Below are 11,645 nucleotides of genomic sequence, written 5' to 3'. Positions count from 1 at the left end.
TAATGCGAGGAACCCTTGTAATAGGCTTACATGCTCTACTCGTACACTCGTCTGTGATTGAAGCCGAGGACCCTCTCGAAATTGCCCACTCTCACGACTCACCTTCCAGAGAAGGACGGAGAGGCCCTCCAACCACTTCTACTTCTAACTGTTATGGAGTAAATCACAAACATGTCATGGCCGGATCCTCCGGGACCGCACACAACCTTAGCTGTCCTATATTATGTGACTAACCAATGTCGGCCTTGCACCCACTGAGCTGAGAACAGCCCACATCTCTTATCCTGAGAATTTTTTTTTTTTTTTTTACCTCTTTCCACACACTCGCGCTTTCCCCCCCCCCCCCTCCAGGCATTGACATTTAATCAAACCCAAATCCCATTGTGCCTATTAACATATCAGACTGATACGGGGTTGTTGCTGTAAAAAGCTGGAGCACAGGAACCCGGAGCAGAACATTACCATAACTCTGCCTGTGTGATCTCTATTTTCTCTCCTCCGCCCACATGTAAAAATGCTTACCTGGCAAACAACTACGCATGGAGACGCGTTTCTCTCTCACTCTCACTCCCCCCCCTCTTCTTCCACTCATTCACCCCTGCTTATCTTTTTAGAATGTGTTAATTATTTAGCTGTTTGTGCTCATGGACGTTCGCCAAATAGCGCCGTGACAAACTAAGCATCTAATGCAAAGGCTGTTTTAATATTTCACCAGAAACTTTGCTTTTCGCCTGGGCCGGGGCTAAATAAACAATTCGGGGTTACTTTTTTAGGGGCTGCTTAAGTGCTTTAATGGATTGCACGGTTTCTCTGAGAGCCTTTGCAGTATTAATCATCACAGACGTGGAGGGACTCGGATAAGTGATGCGGAACTGCTATGAAAAATGGTGATGATTTGGAGGTCAATACCTGATAAACTGCCATATCGGACAAGAGTTGTTTTCTATGGCTGTTCTGCCACGACGACCTTGATGAAGGTCTCGCATCTCTCGAGCGACTCCCAACACATGTGACCCTGTTGGCAGCCACTCATGTATGTCAGGACCATATGTTTGGTTTGTGTGGCGGCCTGTCGATATCTAATTAAACATGACTGAAAGTAGCCTAGCTAACATTAGCCACCGAGAGCAACTGGTCACAATGCCAGGCCAAATATACAGCTTACATGAAAACCTCAGAGGGAATTAAAGGTGCTATATGTAAGACTTGGCCACCTGTTGGATTTAAACCCCCATCAAATAGAGGGAGTACATTGTCAGAATAACTGCTAGCTGCTGCTAACTATATTCTATCTATTTATCCATGACTACAGCTACTGTTAGCTTGTTAGCTCAGTTAGCAGTGCAGCTAGCTGGACTACTGGGGGAGTGTTGATGTTTACAGTGCTAGCACGGGAGCTTTGACCACTTGGAGAAAAAAAGGTTTTCAGGGCTGGGGCTAGCTGGTTAGCATGCTAACTTCAGTATATCTCTGCAACAGAGTACATCGGCATATCTGACAAAACGTCGACACCATTATTACTTCACATTCTGTTGCTGATTTTATGGAATTTATTTTTGAATGTGTTAAACAGATAACGATCACATATTGCACCTTTAAAATAAGCAAGGGCATGTTTTTACTTTTTTTTATCTGAGGAGGAGCAACAACTTCAGTATTTCTTCGTTTAATAGTGTGCTTGTAAGCACTCGGACCAATGTATGTCAGTGCCATATGTTGATTAGTGTGGCGGCCTGCATGCTGTGCACGCTCAGCCTCCCTACCTGCAACCAGCTGAGTCCAAACCGGTTGTAGGTCTTGTATCACGGCAGGCAATTACTCCCCCAAAACTGGGACAGTTCCTGGTAATAACAGTCACCAGAGCACAATATTTACTGCAATGAAAAGACATTGTTGCTGTCAGCATTGTTTTCTCAGAGCGGGGATGACAAGGCAGTGGGAATGGAGCGGCGCCATGTTGTACAAAGAGGATTATAAAGACAAAACAACTTTGACAAGTTTGAAATTTGAGGACACTTCCAGGGAGACATGAAGACTATCAAAGTTAAGCTGTTTGTCGGAAAGGGTGGCAACTCGCTGTTTCGTGCGCCCTTGCGGATGTGATGGGACCGAAAAAATACAGATATTGAATTTTACCTCTGGACTCGAAAGCTGACACTTGACAGAAAAGCACTTCTCAAAGTGGCAGCCGTCTACGTGCACTCAACAAAGCCCCCCCGCTCGCCCCTCTCTTGTCAGCGGAGGACATTTTCTTTCAGTGCAACACAACAAATAAATAAATTAGCGTGAGCAATAGGATAATTTTGCAGAGCTGGCTGTGCTGGAACATTTGTGTCCTCATTTATCTGTTCTCTGATACCGCCACATTAATCTGTGGTTCTTTTTCAAGGATGGATTGAAGAGTGCAAAATAAAAGACGGAACGTCTGGAAGTGAAAGACTGATCTTCGCTTAATCATGTAGTTGTTTATATAACTCTGTTACATAAGCCATCTCTCTTCTCCACATTTTAATCAACGTAAGTAATGGCAGCCCCTCATATCAATATACCTGAGCCATCTGCTCCTTAATACCAAGGATTTCACTCTCTGCGATTGCACAACGCCTCTCACTACATCCCGATCAGGATTACAGCTTTGGCAGGGATCACATTTTGTTTCTTTGCTTTTATTTTCGGAGCGTTTTGGGTTGCCAATCTGCGGCATTGTATGTGGACTATACAGGCTGCAGGCGCTGGTTACGTGCTTTGTGTAGTCCGGTTCGCTTACAGTTTATTTGATCCTTCAAAAGGCAACTGGACAATCTGGTTTTATTATTCGCCACATCAAACAACATCAATTCAAGGCCCATCTAATAATGACAAAACATGGTGCTCGCACACTGGCAATCTCAAATTGCATTTCCTTATTAGCAGGCTGTGTGGTGAAAAATATGGAAATGATATTCATGCAGGTAATAACCAAAAGGCAAGGGACAAAGTGTGTTGCAAATCAGTCTGAACAGTAGGCTCTGTTGTACATTTGCATACTGTCTTTGAACACACTGTGGCCCGAATTTGAATGGTTTGAAAAGTTACATCGAAATTCACTAAAAGTGGTCTCAATAAACACCTTGAGTGCCATAAATCATCACATGGGAACGCATTGATTTTGACCTTGAGCGCCTGCTTACTGAAGATTATTGATCAGAAAGATGACTGACCAAAAATGCTGCAAAGTAAGGCTTGATAAATCTACAAATTGACTAATTGTTTGAAGAATTAAATAGTACAATAGTATTGTCGCTTTAACAGATGATCATGTCTGTAATTCTTTCCAAATCAACCAACCTCTCTGTAGTAACAGTAGTCCACGAATGTTTTTTGAGAATTTCTCCAATAACTTGTCTAAAATGTTTAAATCTTATGTAACTTCTGTATTAAATCTGTATTTCAGTCACTCAGATGAATGCAGTCAGTTAATGGATTATTTAAAAAATGTTGCACTTTCTAAAGCGAACCTTTTTCTGCAGCCACCATCATTTCTGAATGTTGACGTCACAATAACACAGGCAGAGAGGAGTCATAACGTCAACAAACCTACTCATGTTATACCAATATCTATATGTGGAATGTAACTTTACATGTTTACTCAAGTACTGTATGTACTTGTACCTTACTCAAGTTTTTCAGCTTCATGCAACTTAATTCTTCTATTCCACAACACGTCAAAGACAAGCATCATACTTCTTACTCCCCTATATTCTACTGACAGCTTTAAGTAATAGTTATTGTTTCAGATTACATTTTTCCACAGCTTTCCTGCTCAGTGAGAGTCATCATTCTAAACATTTTGATGATTGTGAATGTGACGAACTGAACTGTGTTTTTTTATGGTTGAGAAGTTCTCCCACTTCTTCAAACAAAGCCGCGGATGAAGAAATGTTGGATTAGTTGGAATCAAAGTCTAAAACATTGCTACGTTCCGTGAAAAGTTTACTTTTCAATGGTAGGCTACGTGGTTCTCACAGGAAAGAGAGGCCTTGATAGTAAGGTTATGAATGCAGGACTTTCACTTGTAGTGGAATATTTTCGCAGTGTGGTATCAGTAATTATTGAAGGCTTCCAGCCATTTTCTCTTTAACCAAGGTCTAAGACGATAGGAGAAAAGACTGCGGGAATCAGCACAACCGAAAACACACTGATGACCAACAGCGGCAAGCCAGCTTGTGGTTGTTCTGCATTATTTCTGCACTATTACAATTTATAGTTATGGGGGAGGGGCATATTAGTTCTAGAAAGCATTTTCATTGGGCATGAAATGAGTAAACATCTGGGAGTGCAGGATGAGTCATCAACACTCTCATTTTCTGGCGACTGTAAAATATGATTAAAAATACCTACAAAACAATTTTTTTTTTGCTTTTGAGCCAGATATTGTCACAGCTGATATATAGCTCAAGAGGAATGAGCTAAAAATCACTTGGACACATGGATTTTTACTTCATTGGAACTTTAAGAATGCTTAAATAACTGTTACAGTTCTTCCACCACTGTCAATATATATTGAAATATTGCTGAAATTAGCCTACTGTAGGTCAGATTAGTTACCATAAGTAACTGATCAAAACAGACCAAACAAATGGCTAAACATCAAACCCTCATAGCGTATTAAAGGTGCAGTATGTAAGCATTGGCCACCTGATGGATTCATGCCCCAAGAAACAGGGTCAGCATATCACCAGGGTAACAGCTAAGTGTTGCTAACTACTAAACTTAATACATCTATGACTGCAGCTAGCTCAGTTAGCCATGCATCTAGCTGGAATAACAGGGGAGTGTTGTTGTTTATAGCGCTAGCACAGGCGTTTTGGAACCCTTTTAAAGAGGTTGTCAGGTCCCAGGAAGAGCACAGGGCTTTGTAGCCAGTTTATGTAGCATCCAAACCCTGTAATTATACATCCCGGGACGCACTGTGGCCCAAAAACACATTCTCCCGTTAGCTTACATTATGAAAGAAATGACTCGATTCATTTCACTGTCAGAATTTTAGGCATTCGGACCAATACAATCATATACAATTATATCCACAAGATATAATTATTTTATCCCCATTGGTGCTAAACCAGAAGTTAGCCAACTTGGCAGACGTTTCTAGTGCGCACGCTCCATGGGCCCCACAAAGCGGAAGATCCGGCTAATGTCATACCCAGGAAGTCAAGCTTGTTTGGCTTCACAACGCCACTGAGCAGCTTTCAAGGGAATGAATGGGCTCCACATGCTGTGTCCAGATTTAATTAAACATCTTTGCTAGTACTTGCTAGTTAGCATAACGTCAGCTCTGTTATTTCTTCACATTCTGTTGAAAATTTCAGCGACTTTCTTGAATGTTTGGAATAAAACGTAGATATTTCCTCTGTAAATTGAGTAAAATATTATTATTTTTTGTTGTTGAGTTCTTGGCACAAAAACAACGACTTCCTATCTGACAAAGAGGAATAGCCTGCCTTTGAGTAACGTTACTGTACTTCAACCAAGACGTGACACCCTAATTGGAGCTTTCCACTTGTTCTCCGGGGAAATCTATCACCTCGGCTTCAGCGGGTGACACTTTTACAGTGATAACAACAGTGACGAAAAAGAAACTTCCGAGTGACTGGAGCATTTTCGTGAGAAGAGGTGAAAAAACAAAACCATTCAGCCTCCTCCCTGAATGAAAGCTCCCCGCTCACACCCTCCGCGGCGGTCCCTCCCCCCCAACACACACACCCCCCCGTCGCTGTCTCGGGGATGGTGTGGTCCAGGAAGCGCGCCTCTCCTCTCCTCTCTCCTCTCCTCTCCGGCTCCGGTGAATCAGCTGACGAATGGTATCTCCCTCCTCGCTCCCCGGATGGATCGCTCCGCTGAAGCCGGGCAGCCTGAGCGCTGACACAGGAGCAGGTTGCCCACCGCTCGCTCTCCTCCTGCTGCCGCCGCCGCTGCTGGATGTCACGAACATCGAGCCTCGAGTAAAGAAGAAAGCTTCCGCCAAACCCTCACGAGGAGAGGTTACTTTATTGAATTTTTTCTCCCCCCCCCACCCCGACGCCTCGGGCTGGAAGCTACCCCGCTCCCTCCCTCCTCACCCCCCCCGTTCACCATGGCTTCCAACTTCAACGACATAGTCAAACAGGGATACGTGAGGATACGGAGTAAGAAGCTGGGGGTGAGTACTGTTGCACTTGCTGTGTGTGGCGCGGTGGAGGGAGAAGGAGGTGGTGGTGGTGGTGGTGCTTGGTGAGGAGGAGGAGGAGGAGGAGGAGGAGGAAGAGGAGTTCCAGTTGTTTTCATGGTTGGCGGCTGGATTAAGAAATAGGCTTTAATTGCTCCATAGGCAGCCGTCCTGCTGTGAGCTCTTCAAGAGGAAAAACAGATTAGAGCAGCACAGAACAGTGGCCAAGTTTCTCTCTGTGAGTGCACTGTGCAAAAAAAAAAAAAAAAAATACAAAAATTTTAAATACATGTGCACAGATGAGATGTTGGGATAAGTGTGTGTGATTGACAGGTGGTGTCATGTGGATGTAGCTGGAGATCAACTCCCACCCTCTTTTTGTTTGCAGGTTCATTCATAAAAGTTGGGCACTTGTCTTCAGCCCAGACCTGTAGTTGTATGAGTGGACACAAAAAAAGGGGAGGAGAAACTGCCCTATGGAAAAAAAAAAAAAAAAAAAAAAATGCCATCACATACTGTAATGGGTCTAATAGGGTCACTCCTAATTGAGCACCGCAGGCTGAGTGAGTCTCTATAATAATGCATGGTGCAAATTAACAGCGTGTTTTATGGGGTTTCTAGCATGGGCAGCATAATAGGAATCCTGGGAATGTCGTTTATCACCGTGCAAAATTGTCGTCAGCCTATTATCAGCACTTCAGCCGATGTGATGAATTGAAAAAAAGTCTCATTGAAATCCAGCCGATTCGGTGCAGATGCACCGGCTCTTCAGCGCCTTGATAATAATAATGGATTTCGCACTGAGTAAGGAGAAAAAAAAAATGGCATGACTGCTTAAATGGTAATGAATGATATATATTCAATTATGAGCGCCTTATTGTCTGACTCATAAAGCCATCTGCTTTTGTTCATACTTCCAGCTCATTACGCCGACCGGGGCGGGCACACTCCCTCTCCCCTGATGAAGTGTGATGATGGGGGCTAATGATGTCTGCCTCCTCACATCATCACCTGGCTTCATCAACAACGCTGTTTTCCGCCGTTGTTTTTCGCCCCGCCGTCGAGGCTATCTCTGATCACTCTCTGAGAGCGAGCGAGCGAAAGAAACCTTCACTGAAGCCCCGACACAACAAATGGAAGTGCAAGACATTTGTTGTTGTTAACATGCAAATAAGCTTGCTCACATACAGTCGGGGCTCAGTTTATTTACTTCCTCCAAGTGCTGTTGGTGAGATGCATTCAGGGAAAAAAAAAAAAAAAAAAGGAGAGATTGCGTTTGCGCGGAGCGTCTGCGAGCGAGGACGCACGCTGTGTTGGCTGTGCTCGAGGTATGGTTGCCATATCTCTGCCGGCTCCACATCTCGCCCTGCTGTTTGTGGAGAAAAAACAGTTGGCGTCCCGAACACCCACTCCCTCGGCCCCTCCACTCGCTCGCTGCCTGTTTCATCATAGGAGAAGCCACGCTGCTATGGCCTCGGAGGACCCCGGTGTGGGCAGATAGAAAGTATTTATCCGTCCTCGCCGGGGTTAGTTATTCCAGGCCGATTCTCGTTCTGAATCAGTTAAGAGAGGACAAAAACAAGAGCGAAATGGAGCAGGAGTAGGGATCCGTACGCCTGAATCAACAGGCACTGATCTCAGTGATCTTTTCCCTGTGTGGGGAGAGAGACCTCATCAGTGCTAAATGGCATCACTGCAAGTGTTCTGTGTACGAAAATCCAAAAGTACGACAGATGCGCACACGAGTGGGCCGGACTGGAAAAAGATACACATCTGGGTGGAGGTGGATGATATTCAGAGTTGGCTGAAATCCAGAAGAAGTGCACGATTTCGCATCTCATTTTATTTTTGTCTAATTTCTGACAGTCACGATGACTCAACAGAGGCTTGAGAGACAGAGACTTGAGGCATCATTACCCTGATGTGCTTTAAAGAGAGCGAGAGCAGAAGGGCTCTGGAAACACGCAGATTAGATTTGGATTAGATGCAGATTTAGGGAACACGGACAGAGAGATGCGCTGATTTCTTTGATTCTCAGGAGTCTTCATCACCATAATTGGGCCAGAAGGGCAAAAACACCTCCATGCTACAGTCCAGCCTGTCTCTAGGGCCCTTCAGTCAGGGCTACGACTAATGGTGACTTCCATCAGCGATTGATCTGCGGGTTGTTTTCACGATGAAGCAGTTATGTTTGTTAGTTTAACTGTCAATGGTTTGTCAAAAATATTTCACCGTTGTGTCTTCAAATTGCCTCTTTTGTTCAGCCTTAAGGAATCTTCATTCAGAATAGGAGCAAGTCCTTACATATGAAAAAGCTGGACCCGACAAATGTTTGTTTAAATTCTTGCTTATCAAAATAGTTGACAGTTAATTTTCTTTCACTCGACCAGTCTTTGCTGCTTCGAGTTTCAACACCCTCGGACAGGCGTTTCATAACTGGTATAACAAGATCCAAAAAAAAGACAGACAACTTTTTTCTACCAATTCCTCTTTCCCTTTCCCAGTTTAATCATTATAAATCTTTTGATTAGCTTTTTCAATTCATTATTTAAATGTTTAATCTACTAAATGTTCCCAAAACCGAGTCTGACACCTTTAAATTCTTTGTTTTATCCCCCCAAAAAACATTGCAGTATTCCAAGAATAATAAACCATTAATTTTGAAGATAACCTATAAACCACACATACATCAATACCCAAAGCACAGCTTAAACATACTCTGCTTCCCACATGACCTTCTACACAAACACATGCAGGTGGAGGAATCTGAATAACCAATGCGAAGCTCATCTGAAGTATATATAAACTCCTGGAAGTACGTGTCATCCATGTGTAGTTGTCAGATACAACTATCAATCACACAATCGAGAAAAGAAAAGACCAGATCCATATATAAATCCGAACTCGCAGCTTCACCGCGTGCATGACTAAAACTAGTCGGTATCTTCCAGTCTTTGAGAATACGTTGATTTGCCAGCGCCATGCCCGTCATCGCAGCTGCTCGAATGTGTGAAGGGAGAATTAAAGAGTCCTCCCGGCATCCAAAGAGAGCGATGCCTCCGACTACATGAAACATTCATCTCGTACCAGGCAAATCTTCAAATGTGACGAGCAGGAATCTACTCTTTTTTAGGCATTTATTTTGCATTTTTGAAACCGATCACCAGAGTTGCTGCGGTTAATTTACCATCAAACTACAAATCAACGTGCTCGCTAACCTGTTCGGCCCTAAGAACCAGTGTAAAACCCAGGCAGCCTCCACAAAAAAAAAAAGCTGTCTGAAACTGGCAAAATGTGTTTGCGATTCAAAACAAAAAAAAAACGTCTCCTCGAAGGGGGACGCGCAAACAAGATCACAAATCTGTGCAAACATTTGGTGCCAGTGGAGCCGCAACTAACCATTCCCTCTCATTTCCCCGTGATTCTTCGGATTCTCTTGTTGATTGATTCGTTGTTTGCTTGATAAAAACGACTGAAAACAGCGAGGAATCACGCTTTTTTCCGCCGCTCACAGTTTCCTAAAGCCCCACGCGACCAGTTGTTTTGAGCATGAGCAGTATAATAACCCAGAGATATTCTGTTTACAGCGAGGGGAGAAGGAGCAAAAAATCCCCTCGCTTGAGAAGCTGGATCCAGACATTGTTTATCTTGGAAACTAGACTAGACTAGAATAATTGCTGATTTTTTGTTAATTGACTAAATTGTTTCAGCTTTAAATGCCAGCTTTTAGATATTCAGTCCCACAGACACGTTTTAATTGATACCAAAAGCGGTGCTAACGTCTGAGCCTGGACGTGCCTGTCAGAGCAGCTGGATGTGCCGCCTCATCCGGACTTTTGTTGGCCAGAAAGGTCCCGGCTGTTTTCCTCCTCATGTGATGACTTTTTAATGTATTTTTTTCTGTGGCGCTTTAAAGGTCTCTCAAATATCACATATCAAGACTTTGCATCACAGTTAACCTTCTAACGCTCCCGCCTCAGTCTCCATTGTAACGCCGCCGCCTTTTTAAAACTGCGTTCTGCATTATTTTTCATTAGAAGGCCGTACAGTCGTAATGGCTCTCTTTTTATACGATTAAAGCGGCCACACCGACACCGACAGCACCAACGGGCTGTGGCTCAACTCATCAGCATCCGTCAGTGGTGATTGGCTCATTTCCAAACCCCGTCATGTGTGAAGGTTGAGGCCACGGAGGTCAGGTCCGCGTTCTGCCGAGTGATCAAAATTACCAACCGGCGCACTTTCTCCTCTGTTTTTCTTTTCTTTTCTTTTTTTCGTTTTCCCGGGACATTTGTTTTCCTCCTCCGCCGACATGAATGGCAACGATTTCCTACATTAGCCAACTTCTTTGTCTCTTTGTTGGCCGCGGAGACAACGGTGCAGTGTTCTTGAATGCACAAGTAGTCTCCCCTTTCGTTTTCTCACATTCCCCTCCTCTTCCTCACCTCTCTACCCGTTCTCTCACCTCACGTTCTCCCCTCCCCTCCCCCCGGCGTCTCACCTGTACTCCCCCAGCTTCACAGTGTCTCTCTCATCTCTCCTCCCCAATTTTATCTTTTCTTCCCCCTTTATCTGGCTATCTCCCTCACCTCATGCCCCCTTCTCTCTCACCTTTTCTCTCCTTCGCGGGGTTCGCAGACAGCTGAGAGACTGAGCACAAAAGCATCCTATTCATCACCCCAGCGCTGCACCCTCCATAACCCCCAACAGGCTATGCCCCCCCCCACGATACAGCGCAAAAGGCACACACGCAGACACACAAACTCGGCTTGGTTCAACAATCGAAGAACTGGCACACACATGCACCCGACAAACAAGTAAACAATCCGCTGCTGCCAGAGAACAGTGTGTGGATTCTCAATTAATTTTAATCCTGTGGCTTTGTACCATACAGTAATTTTTTTTTATTTTTTTATTTTTTTTGCGATATGAAGACAAGCCAAAGGGGCCAAAAAACAAGAGACTTGAGAACAAGCATAAACTCTCGCAAGTGTCTAAGAAATAGCGGGGGAGATTGTAGTCGTTTTCTTCCTCCCTCTCGGTGACGGCATCGGCGCGATGGACTCCCTTTTGACGAGCTGAATAGCGCAACCTTTGAGCAATCCGCTGTCGGTCCTCTGTCTCAGGTGCGTGTTTCCCAGGTTAAAGATCGCCGTGGTAAATAGAAAAAGGTCAGCCGTTGAATATTTCCAACCTGTCCCTCCCTCCCTCCCTCGCCCCTCCACTGTCTGTCTGACTTCTCTCCGCGCCTTAACAAAAAAAATGGTCAATTTAAGTTTGCTGCGGGTGAGCTCGGCCTGCCATTCAGCCTCTCCATTCACAAACATGTTTTGACACTTCAAAGGAGCTGTAGATGAGATGTTGGCCCAGAGGTAGATGTGTAATATTTTAAGAGAATGCAGAGCACTTCGCACGTAGGCTTTCACACTTAGATAAGATTTTTTTTTAATTTCCCCCG

The 11,645-nt window shown here is 44.2% G+C and overlaps 1 protein-coding gene across 2 annotated transcripts in view; it reads left to right on the top strand.

Annotated features, from left to right (window-relative positions):
* Positions 1 to 5,753: 5,753 nt before the first annotated feature.
* The window catches only part of dok6 (docking protein 6), a 53,713-nt gene continuing 47,821 nt past the window's right edge, over positions 5,754 to 11,645 (top strand). Inside the window, exon 1 of one of the 2 annotated variants that reach the window (XM_030398919.1) lies at positions 5,754 to 6,181. In XM_030398919.1, the coding sequence (XP_030254779.1) occupies positions 6,116 to 6,181 (66 nt within the window). In that variant the 5' untranslated portion in view covers positions 5,754 to 6,115. The remainder of the gene's footprint in view (positions 6,182 to 11,645) is intronic. The other variant, XM_030398918.1, reaches the window with a different exon arrangement.

This window comes from Sparus aurata, chromosome 19 (genome assembly GCF_900880675.1).
Source record: "Sparus aurata chromosome 19, fSpaAur1.1, whole genome shotgun sequence".
In the NCBI taxonomy this organism is placed as follows: Eukaryota; Metazoa; Chordata; class Actinopteri; order Spariformes; family Sparidae; genus Sparus; species Sparus aurata.
Note: the sequence above shows the minus strand (reverse complement) of the source record. Positions and strands in the feature narration are given on the sequence as shown.